This window comes from Passer domesticus, chromosome 11 (genome assembly GCF_036417665.1).
Source record: "Passer domesticus isolate bPasDom1 chromosome 11, bPasDom1.hap1, whole genome shotgun sequence".
Classification (NCBI taxonomy): Eukaryota; Metazoa; Chordata; class Aves; order Passeriformes; family Passeridae; genus Passer; species Passer domesticus.
The window spans coordinates 21,425,581-21,444,449 of NC_087484.1; the positions used below are offsets into that span (position 1 = coordinate 21,425,581).

The 18,869-nt window shown below is 54.8% G+C and overlaps 1 protein-coding gene across 2 annotated transcripts; it reads right to left on the reverse strand.

The window, feature by feature from the left end:
- Positions 1-2,975: 2,975 nt before the first annotated feature.
- On the reverse strand, positions 2,976-17,997 carry PTTG1IP (PTTG1 interacting protein). Of its 2 annotated transcripts, none has more exons than XM_064435709.1 (7): positions 17,456-17,997; positions 9,520-9,572; positions 8,465-8,573; positions 5,818-5,923; positions 5,649-5,714; positions 5,221-5,267; positions 2,976-3,749 (listed from the first exon to the last, which is right to left on the reverse strand). In XM_064435709.1, the coding sequence occupies exons 1-7, from the start codon at positions 17,502-17,504 to the stop codon at positions 3,706-3,708; spliced, it is 474 nt and encodes a 157-aa protein (XP_064291779.1). In that variant the 5' UTR covers positions 17,505-17,997; the 3' UTR covers positions 2,976-3,705. The 2 variants fall into 2 exon arrangements, with proteins under 2 accessions (XP_064291779.1, XP_064291778.1); XM_064435708.1 differs by lacking the exon at positions 17,456-17,997 and adding an exon at positions 12,089-12,198.
- Between the last annotated feature and the right edge of the window lie 872 nt (positions 17,998-18,869).

The window sequence follows — 18,869 nt, forward strand, 5'->3', positions numbered from 1 at the left end:
AGCCCCCCCACCCACAGAGATTCTATGGCACAAAACCCACCTGGCGGTGGGCTGCACCCCTCAGCGTTTGCCCAGATCCCTTCCCTTCTCTGCCAGTCACACCCACCAGGACCTGCAGAGATCCTGCTCTGCAGAGCTGCCTTCCATGGCGTGTGCTGGGGCTGCACCTCCTCAGCAGGAGCACTCTGCTCGGCCCTTGGTTGAGCTTCAGGAGGTTCCATCAGCCCATTTCTCCAGCTTGTTGAGGCCCTTGTGGGTGCAGAGTCACCCGCTGGTGTCTCAGCAGCTCTTCCCACTGTAGGAAATTCAGCAAACTTGCTGAGGGTGCTCTGGGCCCCGTTATTCAGACCACTATCAAGAAGGAAGATGACCGGTCCCAGTACTGACGCCTGGGCTACACTGCTGATGATCAGCCTCTCTCTCAGCTTCATACACTACTTAAAAACCAGTATCAACAGTTAAAATCACCTCCTCTCAGGGCAGAGCTTCTTTGCAAAGTTCTGCCTCCCCCAAGCCTCCTGCTTTCTCCAAACTCATGAGAAATGTCTGATTGTTATAGATGAAAAATGAAAAATAGCCAATTTTAATAAAAATATAAAAAATAAAAATTATTTCACGACCGTAACACAGTCTCGACAGCCACCAATCAATCGGACAGCCGCCCCTGGGAGGTGATGTGGGTGAACGTGAGATTGGCCTCGCTAGCGCCAATTCCTCCCCGTCCACACTGGCTGCTCCAAGGCAGCGGTTCTTATACGGTTTATTTCGCCCGCGGCAGAGGCTGCACAAAGCCTCCGTCCGAATAGAATAATACACTTCCCTGATTCCCGGAATCCAGCATTCAGATGGAAGGTGTTGATGGCCCTGGTCCTCTCAGATAGGTGTCTTGTCTGGGCCATCATCGCTTGGGGTCACTGGGTGCAGGTCCTTGTGAATGCCCATCTCCTGTGCAGCAGAGTTTCCTTCACATGTAAATGTGGTGGTGCCTCTCTGTCCATCTGCCACGGTTTCACCATCCTGGGGAAGAATCTCTCCCCCGCCTTGTACACCAGTAGTTCATTTTATACATATATATATTGATATATCTTTTATTCCCATGAATTACTAACCATATTTATAACACTGACCATTTATCAGCCCCAGTGAGCATTTCCCCCTTCAAATACAGCAGCTCTGGCATACAGCATAGGATCTGTTGAATTGTTTGCTTCTTCCACCACTTTTCCTGAAATATACCTGAAATATACCTGGTATTTTCCTGGAAATACCATTGTAGCACTACACACTGACACCACCACTTGGAATAATTTGTGACCTTTGCAAAGAGACAGGTTGTTTGGCACAGACTCTCCAGCAGCAGGCACTTCAGGGCCTAGCTGCTGCTGCCACCATAGCCCTGCTGTGAAGGGAATGGAAGAGGCTGTGATGACAGCAGGCCGCCCCAGCACAGTTATCCACATGCAGCTGGGCAGCCTGTGCTCACAGCTCAGTCTGCCCCTGGGATTTCGCCTCTCAGAGTGCTGGCTGTTTGTCCCACCTTTCCTATCACATGGTTGGAATTGGCCTAGTGCCAGCTTTTTGTGGCCTTTATGTGCAGGGCTGTAGAAATCTCAGTCTCAAAGCCAAGCTCCCTGTTACATCTCATTAACCCCTTCTTTCCAAGCTCCCAGGGCATGGCCACATTCCATCCACCATCCATCCTGGCTCCCAGCAGGTCTCTCTGCTGCCCTGGCTCAGCAGAGGAGGACAGAGCCAGTCACAAGTGGGGTCTCAGGAAGAGGAACTTGCTTGCAGTTCCCTGATAGGTTTGCAGACATCACTCCTTAGCTCTAGGAGCAGGGCCAGTGGGAGCACTCAGGGTACTCAAAATGAATTTACTGGTCCCAGTTCCAGGACAGGAGGGGGACTGGAGCCTGGTGCAGCCCAGCAGGGGAAAGGCAGCTCAAAAGGCTTTGGCACCAGCTGTCCCTGGACCTTGCTGGCTCTCAAGCAAAGGCCCCACAGCTTTCCCTGTGCCCTTGGCTGGCAGAGGCACCACGGGCCCTTTGGGCCAGCACATGAAGGACCCCTCTCAGCACTTTCCCTTCTCATCACTGGGCTCCACAGTTCATCCTCCACGCACAAGGGATTCCAGCCACGCCGGGATCTGTGAATCATCACCTCCCTGCCGTGCACAGCCGGACACGGCGCTCTCGGCACCGCCCTGGCTCCTGCCCGGCAGCCCCGGGGCGCAGCCCCTGCCCGGACAGAAGGTGGGAGAGCAGCCACCACCAGAGCTCGGCAGAGTCAGGCCCTGTGTTCCTCCCACCCGAGCCTCTCCTGGCAGTAGCCGGCGACAATCTGGATTAAAAGTCACCCGCAAGCCCTGCCCCTGGGGCAGCAGGCAGGGCTCCCGGCGCCTCAGCTCCCCGAGCCCAGCTGGGGCCGCTGTGCTGAGCTCCACAAGCCCGGCCGTGCAGAGGGAGAGCTTCACCCCGGCCCACGGGAGCCTCCCCGGCAGGAGGCCACGGGCAGCTCTCCTCAGCCCAGACTCTCCCAGCCCTGCCCGGCCTGCACACGGGGCTGCGGCTACTGCAGGGCCGGGCCTGGGCAGGCTGCAGAGCAGGCAGCTCCATCCCCTTCCCACCCAGGCCCTTACACTGCTCGGGCTGCAGCCTGAGCCCCCAGGCCACCCACGCACACAGGGGCTCTCTCCTGGAGAGGCCAGGGGACAAAAGGCCCAACTCTTGCCAGAACAGCCAGCTCCTTCCTTAGAGAGCAGCCTTGCTTCCATCCCAAGCTCTTCCTAACACCTGAACATCTCTGGGAACAGACTGTTCCTTTCAAGGCCAGCAAGAGCCCGAGGCAGCCTTGCTTCTGCCTCCCCCAGCTACCCCCAGTGAGTCAGAGCCACACAACAGTGACAACTCCATCAGCCACTACTCCTGATCTGTGCCTGCTGTGGAAGGAGAATTAAACTCTTTCAGACCAGAACAGTAATTGAATCAGTTTAATATACAGGCAGCATATTGTAAATGCACTTGAAACTTACAGTATTGCTAACAGACGTGGCCATTGAGCCCAAGACCACCTTTCTAGAAAGGCACAGAGAGGTAGGAGAGTTGGGGCATTTCCCCAGATTAGTTGCAAGTGAGAAGGTGCACATAAGACCTTCCTCCTGGAAGCACCAGATCACCAGAAACTTGTGCTCTTTGAGAGGACTGCTAATGTGCTGGGATAAGTGCATGCACCTGGAGTGACAGCCAAAGCCTCCTGCTAGCCCTTACGTCAGGAAACTCTTGCTGGCTTTTGCATATACTAAAAGAAAAAAAAAAAAAGAGGGGGAGGAAGAGCAGAAGAGGCTAGCTCTGTGTGCATGAAGAGTTCTTGGTGAGGCAGGAGTGAGGGAGATGTGTGACATTGCTTTTGCCCTTGGCTGGGACAAGGACTGTTATGTGCATTGCTTTGGACACCACAACCACCCTGGGGTGAGTGAGGAAAAAATGCCCCATCTTCCAGTATTGTCACCATGGTTTCTTGCACCAGCAGGGCAAAAGCAAAGTCTGGCCAGACCAAGCACCTGGAGTGGGGACAATGGTGTCACCAAGGATTTGGGTCATCTTCTGTGGCAGTTGAAGTGGCACCATGGTGGTGGGGGGAAGCCTGGAGACTTGTGGCTCTGCAGAAGGCACTGTTCACCAGGGTGGGTGGGTGTGTCTGGAGATGCTAATTCTCAAATTTTGCGTAAGGGTTCTCTTCCTTGAACAGGCCTAGAAGAGAGAAGAGATTTGTTCAGACAGCAGCTCCCACAGTGGTCACAGCCAGCAAGAAAACCAGTCCTGGGAAATAACTCTTTGTCATTTAAGCATCCTCAAGCCTCCCAGCTGCAGTTCTCCCAAAACACCTGCTCTTACTTGCGCAGGGCCCACAGTCAGCACTGTTTCACTCTCCCCTTCTGCACAAGAGGAGACATCCATTGAGAAGCTTGACCTGATGGCAAACTCCTCTCCCAGGCAGCCCTTGTACAGTCCAGGTAAAGCAGCCTGCCTAATCTTCCAGAGCTCTCCCCTCTACACAGCCCTTCTGTCAGACTGGATTACAAGCAAAGAGCCCAGACCCAAATGAAATTAAAACTGTTCTTAGACTTGCTTCCCTGCTCCTGCATTGAGACTGGGAAATGGCAAGGCAGGGTATGGGGCTGACTTTTGGGCTAGCAACAAGCCATGTGCCATGCTGTTTGATGCTTTCCCAGCTCAACACTTCTGAAGAAGAGCCACAAAGGACAAGATTGCAAACCCTGGGGTCAGGCTGCAGCAAGACAGCCCTGACATGGCAAGACAGGCCCAGAGCACAGCCCTTCCACAGGCAGATGCTTCCCATACCAAGAGCTCCTTCAGGCACAGCTTTGCCTGCTCTTTCTTTCCTAAAGGATCCAGCCCATCCAGAGGCCCTGGAATCTCCTGCCTAACCTGGACCTGCAGTGGGCAGCAGCTGCAGGCAGAGGAAAGGTCTCTAGTTTTCCCTACAGCCCCTCCACAGCCAGAGACCACCAAGTGCAGCATGCATGAGCCCAAGTGCTCCACAGCCAGACACTGGCAGAGCCCCCGGCAGCTCCAGTGGGCAGGCTGGAGGGACAGTGCAACTTCCAAGTTGATGTTCTCCTCAGGCAGGTCCAGACCTGGCCCAGGTCTGTGGGACTCACCTGAGGGGCAGTTCAGCCCCAGGAGGGAGGCTGTGCACTCCCATCCCCAGGGGACTGAGACACCACTGCTGGCACAGAGGAGCAGAGGGATTGGGGTGGGATTGGTGCCTGCTCTGTGCTCCTGCAGCTGTGGGCATTCTGATTCCTACCTGGCCCCACACCCCAGGCTGCTGGCTCACCACAGAATTACTGGAGGGATGTGTCTGAAGGATAACAGGATTATGATGGTGCTGTGTCTGCCAGCTTCTGCTTCTACCTTCTAGTCAAGCTCCATCAGCTTCTCCCACATGGTAAGCTTGGAGGACACATTCTGGAGAACATTATACACTTCCTCTTCCCTGCCCAGGAAAAATAGCCCTTGTATGGGCTCACACACCATGACCCCAGCATCTCTACACTTACTTTGAGCCAAGAGAAGCAGGGACCATATTTTCCCTGCTGGCCAGGTCTCATCTACAGCTGTAACCATGGCAAGGAGCACAGTTACAGAGGCTGCTTCATCTAAAGCTTAGTTTGAATCACTCATGTCAGCACTGTACCGTATTTTCTTCGGATTTCATCATGCCGTGATTTCATCTCCGCTCTCCTGCGAGAGGCAAACAAAAAAGCCATGAGTCAGTAACTGGTGGTACAAAAGGGAACAAGAAGAGCCAGAGCTCCTTGCTTATTCCCAAACAAGGGAGCTCCAGGCTGGCAGGTTTGCTCAGCCTGCCACCTCAGGGAGTCTCTGGGGACCACCAGAGCCCACACATCAGCAGCCCTCAGGGAGCTGCATACACAAAACTTGTGATGCTACATCCACGAGTCACCCCGGCGTGACACTCCTAATGAGGCTTGTGTGTGAGCTAGGGCTGAAGCAGCCACTGACTGCATGTGCTGAGCCCCATGTGCCTCCTGGCATCACATTTGATGGCACAGACAGCAGCCAAGTCATCCTGCAGCCTCAGGGCCTGTGGTACAAACTCACCTCTCCTCCTGCCGCACCCGCCTCTTCTCCCGCTCCCTGGCTGCTCTCTCGTCATCCTTGTCTGGCCTGGTGGACAGAAAAACCCCTTAGTGCACTCAGCACTCAGTCCTGCAGCAGCACACGGCTGCATCTGAGCTGCTCCACAATCAGGGCACCCCCCAATACTTACTTTTTGCTCTTTTTCTTACAACAGCAGCAGCAGCAGCAGACCCCCAACATGATCAGAAGTGTTCCTCCCACCACGGACATTGCAATGATCAGGGCTTCAAAGTTCACTGAAGGATTTGACAAAAACGTGTTTAGCTCACACAGACACAGCTGTCTGGGGTTACAATACAGGATCACAGGATCATTAATGTTGGGAAAGCACTCAAGGATCATCAAATCCAACTGTTCCCCCAGCACTGCCAGGTCTTCCAGTAAACATGTCCCCAGGTGCAACAGCTCTGTGTTTTTTGAATGCTTCCAGGGATGCTACCGCTGCCCTGGGCAGCCTGTTCCACTGTCTGACCGCCCTCTGAGTGAAGAATCTTTTTCTTACTATCCAACCTAAACCTCCTCTGGTGCAATTTGAGGCCATTTCCTCTTATCCTACAGCCACTTTCTCTGATCTTGTTTATGAACATACAGCTACTGTCACCAGCAGCTTCAGTCACTGGGCTGGAGATGTGCAGCCACCTGGGAAAGCAAATGGACATTGTTAGCTGTGGATAACAATGTAGATAAACCTATGTAGACATAACAAGTGTTGGTACCCACAAATAAACACCAGCTGAGCACATGTCCCTGCTAACAGGAGTGCTCAGTTACTGGCAGGGAGAAAGGCACTCAGGTCAAACTCCTCTGGCAGAAACAGGAGCAAAGCTATCTTAATCACTAATCCAGGTAAAAAGTAACCATTGAGGGAAAAAACCCAACAACTGAAGGCTTCAGGGCTAAGGAATCATCTCTGACAGGGAGGAATTACTGTCCATGGGAGCCAGCCTCAAAAGACATCTCTGATGAGATGAGCACTTAGCGGCATCTGAAGTCCTTGGGCAAGAGATAAACTGAAAAAAAATCTGTCAGGTTGGGGCCAGCAGTGCTGCTCAGGCAGCTGAGGGCCAAGTCCTGCTTCCTGCACCTGACTGCCACGTCTCCCCAGGGCTGGGGGGCTCTGCTTGCCCACACACAGAACAAAGCCTGCTGGAGCATGGCGAGGCAGCAGCCGTGAGCCCTGGTCCCTGCTCATCCCACTCAGCTCCTGCAGTAATGGCAGTAGAGACACCAGCCAAAACTGACACATCTACATGCCAAGGATTTCAGGCAACAACAAAGAGGAGGTTCTTCCAAGTGTGGTTCAGGCTGTTCACAGAATTGTGCCTGTGGAAATATTTGTTTAGGAGCCACTTTGCACACGACAGCCAGGCTACAGAAATCTCAGTGCACCTGAACCTGCTCAGAGCACTTGAAGGTCATTTAGTCCAACTCCATCTTCCACTAGACCAGGCTGCTCACAGTCCTATCCAACCTGACCTTGAACGTTTCCAGGGATGGGGCATTCAGCACCTCTCTGGGCAACCTGTGCCACTGTCTCATCACCCTTATTGTAAGAAACTTCTTCCTTTTTTCTGTTCTAAAGAGATCCTCTTTTAGGTACTCCAGCCTGAGCTGACTCCAGCAGCGTCAGTGCTTCTGAAACCCTTTGGGGGTTTCAGGATGAGCCTGGGGTTCAGCTCCCCCCTTCCCACACAGAGAGGTCTGAGGCAGAGCACCAGGCACTCCTCCAGCTGATGACAGAGGCTAAGTCACACACACCAAAAAAGCAGAATCACATAAGAGCTAATCTCCCACAGGACTAATCTTCTCTATAGCGAGTTTTGCAAGCTAAGGAATGTGATCTTCTATAATGAAACCTTTTGTGAAGCTACTCACATCAAAACTAGCACTTCAAGGTCTTACAGAAGTTTCAGAAAAGCATACCACAGGGCTCACAAAGAGGAGATTCTTCCTCCACAAGCATAAGAGCAGTATGAACTCTTGTGGGCAGACAAGAGAGCCCAGCTTCAAGCACAAAAGATAACAGGCAACGGCAATTCAGCTCCAGGCTCCTCATCAAGGGGGTGGGTGAGTGCAACCAGGTCCCAGCTTGCTTCCTTCCTTCTCCAGCCCCCAAAAGCTGGCTTCTGTATGAGCATGAACATGCACTAAGCTTGGTCTAAACAAGGCACCAATCTCTCCAGAAATCCTTCAGAAAACAGAGCAGCAGGGAGGAGAGGCAGCTGCCCACCAGAGAAAGCTCCCAGAGGAGACCTGCATGTGCAGGGGTAGTTTTAGAAGAGGTTTTTTCTCAGGTGGGTAAGAGCTGAGCAGGACCACGGTACACTCAGCACTAGAAGCACACACAGGTTCCCAGAGAAGTCATCACACCTCTGGTTCCAGGAGCCCACCTGGGACAGCAGCCACGTGAAGAACCAGAAGCAGTGCACAGAGTCACCTGCCAGCTGCAGAGGAGAGATCTGGGATTCAGACACCAGGAGGGCTGCAGAGGCCCACAGAGAACCTTCCACTCCTGTTCCCAGGCGCTAGCCATGTCTGGAGCCTCCATCACACCAAAGCATAAGGGATGTATTTTGGAGTAGCTAAATCCTCACAGGTCCTACTTGCCAGAAGGCAGGGAACTGCTCATACTCTGCTTCCCCGCCCACGCTTCAGGAAGTTTGCAGAACCTTGACTGCCTTCAGCCTGTCACTGCTACACTGGCAGAGAGCTGGGAGGCAGGGGAACCTCCCACAGCAGCAAGCACTGTCACAGCCACCAGCCAGGCTGGCACTCACCCCAGCAGACTCCCCAGCGCGCCGAGCGGAGCTCGCACAGGTCGGCCGGCGGGAGGATTCTTCGGACGGGGTACTCCATGCACCTCCTGCTGCTGGCACACCACAGGCACTAGGACACAGGAGCAGGCAGCACAGCGTTACTGCTGCACTGACAGCGACCCTCGCTTTGCTTGGCAGCCACAGCACAGGGCCACCTCTGCTGGCTCACGAGACAGCACCCAGCAGCAACAGGGCGCTCAGGAGTAAGAGCTGTGTGAGCACAGATCACACCAGGACAGGCAGGAGAGGGGAGTGCAGAGCTCTAGAGCAAGTAAAGATGCTGAGAATCCTTCTCCTGGCTTAGAATTGTAGATTGTCCTGAGCTGGAAGGGACTGATAAGGATCATTGAGCCAACTACTGACCCTGCCCAGGACAGCCTTAAGAATCCCACCATTAATAACACAAATCCTTTACGTTTATTTTTGAGATAAGAAGAAAGCCTTTGAGACAAAGCGCTCTACACACACAAAGCTGATGAGCAGGAGAGGTGTGCATGTGCCCAGCCACTACAGACCATCTGCAGAGCTTTGCATGCTCCTCTCCTGGTGGCTCCAATCCCCAACCCCAGCATTCAGTAGGGGTTTGGTCAAACTGGTTCTGGCTACATCAGCTGCAAGATCTGACTCAAGTTCAAGTTTGCTGATATCTGTGATAAGGCAGCAGGGACTGGCAGGACACCAGCATACATCCTGCACCCAGCCAGTGCCACGGCCCAGCTGCTGGAGGGGAACTTGACCAGCCAGCCCAGCCCACTCAGTCCCTTCTCCAAGCACATCGTCCATCCATCAGGAAGCAGCTCAGCGATTCCATTACTCTAATCGAAAAGCACACAACAAAACCCACCCAGTTTCTAGCAACCTCCTTCCAGAGCACCAGAGAGGGATTGCCCTCTCACCCTCATAGGTGGGTGGAATTTGCAGCATGTCTGGGACAAGGGCAGGGGACCAGCCCTGCTTCCAGGAAGGAAACTTTTTCAGCATGGTGAGAGGCTGGGAGCCTCACTGCTGCTACTCACAGTGACATTTTTCAGGCATTCTTCACAGCTCCTGTTTGTATACTGGCGACAATCTGCAGGAAGAAAACAAGACACCTCAGGACTTTGAAGAGCTTCAGTGGTTTAAAACTCTGGGCTCCTCGCAGCCTGCTCCTACCCACCACTGGGCCAGCAGCAGTGCATGCTGCTGCTGCAAGAGCCACCAGCTTCAGCACATGCTCCATGTCATGGTGGGAAGCCCAAATGCAAGGCAAGTTCTGCCTTGCTCTGCTGACAAAGCCCTAAGCTGCGAGTTCCTCTCTTGGGTTTTATTTCCCTAAAAGCCTGAGAATCTGCTGTGGCAGTAGGGCAGCCAGGGCACACAGCTAGAGTCGGTCTGGAGGGACCCTATGAGGATGAGGGCAAGCAGTGGCTGGGTGATACAGTCCTGTAGCACCAGATATGGAGCAGCTCAAGCAAACAAGCCCCAGACACAGAAGCTGCCGCCAGGAGAAGCAGAGGAGCACACAGGGACACACAGAGCCACAGATCCTGCAGGAGGCCTCCTGCTGCACACGAGGGCTGTACCCTACCCCAGCCAGTTCATCCAAATCCTCCTTCAGCAGGACACAGTCCAGGCAATGCAGCAGCACTGCAGCCAAAATCTGTGCTGATGTTCAGAACCTGTTTCCACCCCCATCTGGCGGAGGAAGACCCCAGTTTACAGACACAGGTGGCTCCCAGGAGCAGAGCCACCATGGATGCCACAGGACCAGAGCCACCATGGATGAAGGCATCCCCACAGGATGCATCCAGCTGGGCAGGGGAGTGGATAAGGTCTGAATCTGGACACAGGACAAGCCAGCCCAGTCCAGCCCCCACTCTGAGCTGAGCTACAGCTCCCAGCAGTGCTCCTGGAAAATGTCTTTCTACAGGATATTCACCTGCAATTCATTGGTGTGCTTCCCCAGATCTGCAGGAAGGGGGGTTTGCCAAGTCCTCAAGAATGAGCCATTTAAAACTGACTCCTGCTTAAGAGTCTAAGCAGCAGCCTGTTTGACAGTGGTTTAAAAGGAAAACTCAAATCAATTTGCCTGACCACTCACTGCTGGATGAAGGATCATTGCTTTGCAGTGTCGTAATCAGGAAAAAATCAATCCCAGAGGTGCTTGTTTTCCACTCTCACAATCAGCAAAGCTGGATTTTCTCCCTCCAGCTGGCAGGAACCCTCAGCTATGACCCACTGTCAGCAGTCACATGCTCTGTATAGCCTTCCAAACAACTGGGCAATTGATTAACATAGCTCAGATAAGGGTGTTTACACACCAGAGAGGCTGAGATTGCAGATTTTAAACACTCTGAAGCTGCATCTTCCCCATTTCTTCAACTGAGGCTGGAAAAGCACAGCGTTGCCTCTGCTGCTCCAGGACTGTTCTTTACCAGGAGTCACAAAACACCCTCCCACACCACAGGAGGCCAGTGGTGGGCAAAAGTAGAGCCTGTGGTTTTAACTGGGCTTTGCTTTCCTGCATCCCTAGCTGGGGATCATCCTCCAAGTCATTCAGTCAAAGCCACCCACCTAGAGCTGTTTGGGAATGGGCTGCTTTGAGGACACCACAGCACTTCAGGATTTGGTTTGTCCAAATGTCCCATCTCAGGTGACCAGACAGCTCACAAGGCATGGCACAGGAAGCACTGCACTCCTCAGGGACAGAGACACGACAGCAGCTCCTGCTGTGCTAGAAGCCACCTGGGTAATGCTTTTGACAGCTGGCTACAGGAGGAGTGAAGTGAATGGAGAACAGCTCCTGGCTTGGAAGAGGGGGCAGACTTCTCAGGACACTCTGAAGGCAGTCATCCCCACCCAGCTTCTTCTACTCCACCTGGTGCAGACCTCTGGTGGCTCTGCTCCATCCCCCAGACACTAAGGAGGAGCAGCTGGACACCCATCCAGAGCCAACAACACCCATCTTCTTCCTGGTCTGGGGCTGCCCCAGCCACTCTCCCCACCCTCCACAGGGCCATCAGCAGGAGCCTGGCTGCCCAGTGACTGCCCCTGGCCAGGGAAGGTAAGCAGCTCTCTCACCTGAGCTGTTATCATCACTAAATCATGGAATCATAGAATGGTTTGGGTAGGAAGGGCTTTAAGCTCATCTTGTCCCACTCTCCCCACCATGGGCAGGGACACCTTCCACTAACCCAGGTTGCTCCAAGCCCCGTCCAACCCGGCCTTGGACACTTCCAGGGATGGGGCAGCCACAGCTCCCCTGGGCATGGAAGTTCCATTGCAGTGGAAGCCGGAAAAGAGGCGAGCAAAGCTCCACTTCCAGCACCCACGCAACTTTCCCGACCTCGAAGGGACACAGCGGGCTGCACGGGATCCCACCTGCGGAACTGCCAGCGAGGGACACGGCCTTCCCTCCCAGCCCTCACTGCCCACTCGGAGTGCCCACACCCCCTGACCAGTGGTCACCCACACCGTGGGTGCCGGCCTGCTTCCCGCACCGGACACCCCACAGAAACGGGGTCCAAAGCAACTGCCCGGCCGGGATTTTGGGGTGCAGTGCGAGGAGCGTCGGCCAGCCACGGCGGGGCCGCGGTCACCGCTTACCTCCGGCCACCTCCTGCGCGGCGACGGCGGCGGGCAGCAGGGCCAGGGCCAGGGCGCAGAGCCGGAGCGCCGGGGCCATGGCGGAGCGGGGCCGGGACGCGCCGGGGGCGGCACCGCCGCTATGTAGGGCCGGCCGGGGGCGGGCCGGGGGCGGCCCCGCGGGGCTGCAGCGGCTGGGGGCGGCGGGTGGAGCGGCTGGAGCAGGCAGAGAGACCCCCGGGCCTGGGGAACCTCGCCTGCCCTCACCGGGGATCCCCCCTGCCCTCACCGGGACCCGCCTGCCCTCACCGGGGATCCCCCGCCTGCCCTCACCGGGGATCCCCCGCCTGCCCTCACCGGGGACCTCACCGGGGATCCCACCTCCCCTCACCGGGGATCCCACCTCCCCTCACCGGGGATCCCCCGCCTGCCCTCACCGGGGACCTCACCGGGGATCCCACCTCCCCTCACCGGGGATCCCACCTCCCCTCACCGGGGATCCCGCCTGCCCTCACCGGGGATCCTACCGGGGATCCCCCGCCTGCCCTCACCGGGGATCCTACCGGGGATCCCCCCTGTCCTCACCGGGGATCCCGCCTGCCCTCACCGGGGATCCCGCCTGCCCTCACCGGGGATCCTTCTTGCCCTCACCGGGGATCCCCCGCCTGCCCTCACCGGGGATCCCCCGCCTGCCCTCACCGGGGATCCCCCGCCTGCCCTCACCGGGGATCCCCCCTGCCCTCACCGGGGATCCCCCGCCTGCCCTCACCGGGGATCCCCCGCCTGCCCTCACCGGGGATCCCCCCTGCCCTCACCGGGGATCCCCCCTGCCCTCACCGGGACCCCGCGGCCGCCCGCAGAAGGGGGCCAGACCCCCGCGGGAGCAGGAGGAGGGAGATGGGAGCGGCCTTTCCACAAGCTCCCGGGTTAATCTTCCCAAGAGAATCACCGCCTGCCCCTGCACAAACCCACCCCAAAGGGTCCCGCATCCCTTCCCGCACCGGTTCATCAAGCTTTACAGCACGGAAGCACGTTAATGGTAAAATAAATATTAGTTCTCATGACACACCGCGATGTGATGGGGTAGTGGAGTTTTATTGAAGACTTTGGTATTGTTCGTGCTGAAGTAAAATAAACAGCCCAGCCCTGGAGAGGATTTTGCTTTTGGGGGCTTAGAGCAGTCTCTGAGGGACAAAGAATGGCTTTATCCCTGGGATGACCAAGGTACCACAGCATCCCAGGCTCGTGTGGTGTCACAGCTCAGTCACTGCAGCCAGAGGGACTCAAGGACACCTGGATCCGTGGATGAGCAGAAACTTTTTGCCAAGTTTTACTGTGATTTGAGGTCTGTTAGTGTGGGTGTCAGTGCTCAGTCAATTTTGCTGTACCTGAGCATGTGTTGGACATAAGAACCTCATAAAAAACCCCACCTGGGTGCCCTGATTTGGCTGGGACATCTCACATCCATGAATAAATATTTACACTTTGTAATTCCAAGCTTTGCATCCCAACCTGGCACCTGGGTCAGCACTGGCCAGGCATGAGTTTTGTGACACGCAGTGTGCTAGGAGCTCCCTCCTGGGCAAAGCCAAACACCCCTGGCCTCACACCCATGTGCTTCAACATTCAAGACATGAGGAGCTGCATCAATATAAACGAGGATTTTCACGTGCTGCAGGTCAAGAATGACCTGGGCGCTCCCCTGGCACCCCCAGATGCCCCCTCGAGGCACAGGCAGGAGCCTGGCACAGGCAGTGGGATGCAGAGATGTGAGTTACCCTGGTACTGGCACTGTGGCCAGACCCTCCCTTGGGTTTAGGCTGAGGAATAAGCACTGCACGGGTGTTTCTCTGGGAAAGCTGGCTGGGTTTTGGAGGGCAGGTGGGGGGTGAGGGGTGCTGTGAAGGTAGCTGGGGGTGGGAGGCAGCTCTGCAGAGCAAAGCGTGGGTGCCAGGGAAGAGCTCTGCCTTGGAGAGTCACTGACACCTCGGCATAGAGCAAGAAGAGAATATTTTAGATTGCCCTAAACAAAATGAAGAAGATAACTAATATTTTTCAGCAAATCCCCAAAGAAAGCAACCCCATATCTTGAACAAAGAGTGACACTGGCCACCCCAGCTGCATCATGGAGCTCACCATCCATCTGCTCAGCTCGCTTTGCTCTCCTTGCCGCGTTCTTGGTGTCCTTGAGAGCCAGATGGACTGGCTGCCGCTGGCAGAGCTCCTGCAGGCTGGGGGCAGGAGTGGCCAGAGGCGCTCGGTCGGCTGCAGCACGGGATGGGGGAGCTGCAGCACGGGATGCGGGAGCTGCAGCACGGGATGGGGGGGCTGCAGCACGGGATGGGGGAGCTGCAGCACGGGATGCGGGAGCTGCAGCACGGGATGGGGGAGCTGCAGCACGGGATGGGGGAGCTGCAGCACGGGATGCGGGAGCTGCAGCACGGGATGCGGGAGCTGCAGCACGGGATGCGGGGGCTGAGCTGGGCTCTGTGTGACACAGAGGTGCGTTCCTCCCGCCACCACAGGCGAGCGCTCTGCTGCCGGCAGCCGTCTCCTGCCTGTGGTTCACATTTTGGCAGCTCCTCAGAAGAAACACGGGGCTCTTCACGTGTGTGATGGGGACTTGGGCTGTCAAAAACATGGGACCTGTGCATTTGCTGCTCCAAAAGCAGCTGGTGCTTGAAGCTGGGCGGGCACGAATAATCACCCCGGTGTTTGGAGTCTCCCTGAATCCCCTCTGGGGCTGAGCAGTGCCCTGACACCAGAGTCACTGCCGGATGCTTTGGGAAGCGGGAGGAAGCACCAATGAACCATTTCTGTTTGCAAAGCACTTCATTCCTTTGTCCTGGCTCTATCCCTGAAGCGACACCTGGACTACAAATCATGCCAGTGGCATGGGCGGGGGCAGGCAAGGAGCTGACAGCAAAGTCAGGGGAGACCAGGATGCCACTCGGATCCCCGTGGCCTTTCCTCTCCCTCTCCTTATTTATCTCTGAAGGGGATTTTCAAACCCTTCAAGAGGGCCTCAAGTGGTTTCCAAGGCGACGGTGCTAGAGTCATCACTGCCATGGAAACCCTCTCTTTGGCATCATATAAATATTTCCCTTGAAGGAGGCTGGATGAGTGGGCGATGCACTATTTTCTAGCACTCCCTGGCTGCAACAGGACAACCTCCAGGAGATGGGAGGGAGCTTGGGAGGTTAAAATTAGCTTGCCATGCTGGCCAGCAATGGAAAGAGGTGACTGCTGATGCTTCAGCCCAAAACCTGTGGTTATTTGTATCAGCAGGATCCAAATGAAATAGAATTACTCTGTAGGGAGACAAAAATGAAAAAAAAAAAACCCAGCAGGGAGGAAGTAAGGTTGAAAACTTGTGCTTTTTTGCTGTTCTTCAGAAAAACTTTTTAAAGTTTTCCCTTTAATGCCAATCCCTCATCCTCCTGGGTCAGTACAGGCAGATGGGGGTCTCGGAGTACTTCACCCTCTCCTGGGAGCATATTCAAGGCTGAGGTGTTTTGCTTTGCTTTTAATTTCCTCCTTTCTGCCTCATCAACTCACCAACACCTTCACACGAGCCCAGGGAGAGGTGCCTGCAGCAGCCCTGAGCACAGGAACAGGTAACCCCAAAACACCCTCTGGTGCCGTGGTGTGCCCTGCAGGGCCTGGGGCTCTGCCATGGGTGCAGCCAGCAGCCCCTCCAGCCCTGCCCACCCTGGTGCCCTGGCTGTGCTCAGCCCTGGGCACAGCTCTGGAGAGGCTGCCAGCATTCCCGGTGCCCTGCACGGCAGGGACACCGGCCCAGCACGTGGCAGTCCCGCTGTCACCCCCCGTGCCAGCTCCCAGCAGCCAGGATGGATTTGTGAGCTGCCGCGGGAGCTCCCAGGGCGGAGGAGCCGGTGTTTTCATAAACAGAGACGTCTGCCTTCCTCACCGGGGCCAAGCTCCGAGCAGGGCGGGTGCCAGCAGGGACGAGGCTCCGCACAGGGCGTCTCTGCCCGGGCTGGTGTAAACACCTCCTGTCCCCGAGCAGATGGCTCCTCTCACATCCACGCTCCAGGCAGATACCAAAGGGCTTTCCTGACAAATAAAGCACCGCCGCACGCCGGCCCGGAGTGCTCCTGGCTTTCCTGGAAGAAGGGGATGCTCCCTCCTTGTTGCGCTGCCCAGGCTATTTTTAGACCTGCATGGCAACCAGAGGATGGGGAGACACGGTGTCCCCCTGCCACTTCTCACCTGCTGGCTGCTGGCCTTTGGCAGGGGCTGGGCATGAGTGCAGGATCCTGGCTGGGCTGGAGGATAGGGGTTCCAACTCATGACCCCCCAGCACCACCCCAAAAAGTCTCCCAGGAGGCAGAGAGCTGCTGCAAGACCCACTCCCCCTCCCCGCTCTGGAAGGTGCTGCCAAGGAAATGTGGAGACCAGCAAGGTCAGGCCCCAGCACCTGCTTTCTTCTTTCTCCCTTTAGAAAAGAAAAAAAAAAAAAACCAAAAAACACCCTAAATCCAGAGCAAACAATTAAAATGTTCCAGCTGCTGGCTCAGAGCAGCGATCCCAGATAAAACCCCAAGGATCTGCCAGCTAAAAATAGCCTGAGCCCCATAAATTAAACAAAAGCTTTTTGCTGGGCTCTTGGAAAGCCAGTTCCAGTGCAGTTTTCTCTATGTAAGGTATAACTCTAACGGTATTTGTTATTATTAGCCCTACCTCCCCCGTGTCACTGACCTTCCCAGCACCATTGTTTAGTAACAGGAATTTTACAGAGCCAGACTTCTTCCTCCTGGCAGCTCCTCTGCTGGAGTGGGATCCCACCTCAGCCACTTTCCTGCCTTTTTATATTAGTTTAAACCTTTTTTTTTTTCCCTTTTGGGCAACTGATTATTTGATACTAAGACATCCTATGTTTTGTAGGGCCACGCTCATTTAAGGCCTGTCTCAGACATCTGCTTCATTTTTATCCCGATCAGCTGTCCTGGGAGCTGTGGACACTTAAATAAATTCCTGCTTGGAATGCAAAGGCATTGGGCAACCCTTGGCAGATACTGTGCAAGCCAACATGCATGCAAGGGCTTGTCTCACCTGCTTGCTGTCATCGAGCCTATTAACAATATTTTCCCATGTTATATTTTGTGTATATGTGATGGTAGACAGCCAATGACTTACAGCTTTCTGGGAGTTTTCTCCTCCAACCCTTTAAAGAGCTTCCAGCATCCCACTGCCTCAAGCACACGTGGCCAGCTCATGAGGATGAGCTCTCCAGTCCTTCTCCAGTGCTTTTTCCCAGCACTCCATGCTGGGTGTGAGGAGCACATCCAACACCTGCTTTCCCATCCCAGATATTTAGGCTTTGTTGCTTTTTTCTACGGACTTTTGCAAAAGTATTTCACTTACTGCACCCGGAGCAGCTGCATCCCAAATCCACTGAGATCCCTTGCTCCATCCTGGTCTGAACTTCAGTTTTTTTGCTTCACTTGCCAGCAGTTCTATGGCTGAGTAATCCAGCCCACATCTCCAAGAGGTGTGAGCAGGGCTGGCAGCTCAGAAAATCCACACCGCCTTTTCCAAGTGCAAGCACCATCTCCTTGCTGAGTTTTTCTCAGCTTTCCATCCCTGCTGACTCCCAGCAGCAGGACTGGCTCTTCTGAAAGCACCCAGCAAATCTTCTCCTTGCTGAGCTGTGTGTCAGTGAGTTTCCACAGGTGCCACCCACTTGTCATGTCCCATGTCATCACAGGCCCCACATTTTTTGGCTCCCTGCGATGTTTTTTAGGCTGTCAGACCTTTCTGGGCAGGGTGTGACGAAGAGGACACCTCTCCTGGTTCCTGCCCAAGGACTGGAGACAGCCTGAGTGCCCTGCACCCACATCTGCTCCACCCTCAGGACCATTCAAGGATGAGCAGGAGGAAGGGAGATGTTCCCATCCCCACCGTGTCCTTGGGTTTGTAGCTGTGTTTGTAAACATGCCTCTACCTGCCCCCCTCAGCGGGGCACAAAAAAACCCTCAAGATGCTATTTTAAGTGAACCCAAACCAAAAAAAAAAAAAAAAAAAAAAAAAAAAAAAAAAAAAAAAAGTAAACTCTGAGGCTGTCATGTCTATATTTAGTTGGAACTTTTCTGTCCAGGATTCAGACTCTATTTGGAAACCCTGTGCCTTGGCGTGCAGCCAAGCATCTCAGTTTTATACAGTAATCCCTCAGCATATGGCAAACGTTTCTCTTCTCCGGGTGACTGCGGCAGCAGCCTGGCATGGAGGGGTTTCAGCTGCACCCAAGATAAGCTGTCTGGCTGAGGATCTGCATTATAGACCCAGAAAGTCTTTTAATAGCAACATCTTTTTGGAAAAAAATCACTCAGAGTGCCTCCTACCCCAGGGCCAGAAGGGCAATTTTGGGGTGCAGGCCTTGGGGCATTTCTACTGGCTGCTGGTCTGGGGTGATGGGCATGGAGATGTGGGACATGCCAGGTCACAGCCCCGGGTCTCCCTGGCTGGTTCAGCTGTCAAGGTGGGAAACAGCTTCTGGCTTATTTTGCCTCTCTCTCCACTGAAAATGTAACAAAAATTCCCATCCATTATTCTGAGATTTCACATGCCAGGACTTCTGGCATTGACACAAATGTTGCCCAGTGCTTGGTGTGTGTTTTGTCCCAGGTGGTATTTCAGTGTCAACAATTTTGTCCTGACACCTGCAGGTATCTGACAGATGTTCCAGGAAGAAACATCCTCATGAACCCTTGCTCCTCTCCTCTCCTCTCCTCTCCTCTCCTCTCCTCTCCTCTCCTCTCCTCTCCTCTCCTCTCCTCTC

Coding starts and splice junctions, on each gene's coding strand:
- PTTG1IP (XM_064435708.1), bottom strand. CDS start 12,167: ATGGCCCCGGCGCTCCGGCTCTGCGCCCTGGCCCTGGCCCTGCTGCCC. Junction 5,924..8,464: donor GCGCTGGGGAGTCTGCTGGG/GTGAGTGCCAGC, acceptor CAAATCCTTCAG/TGAACTTTGAAGCCCTGATC. Junction 5,268..5,648: donor CGGGTGCGGCAGGAGGAGAG/GTGAGTTTGTAC, acceptor TGCCTCTCGCAG/GAGAGCGGAGATGAAATCAC.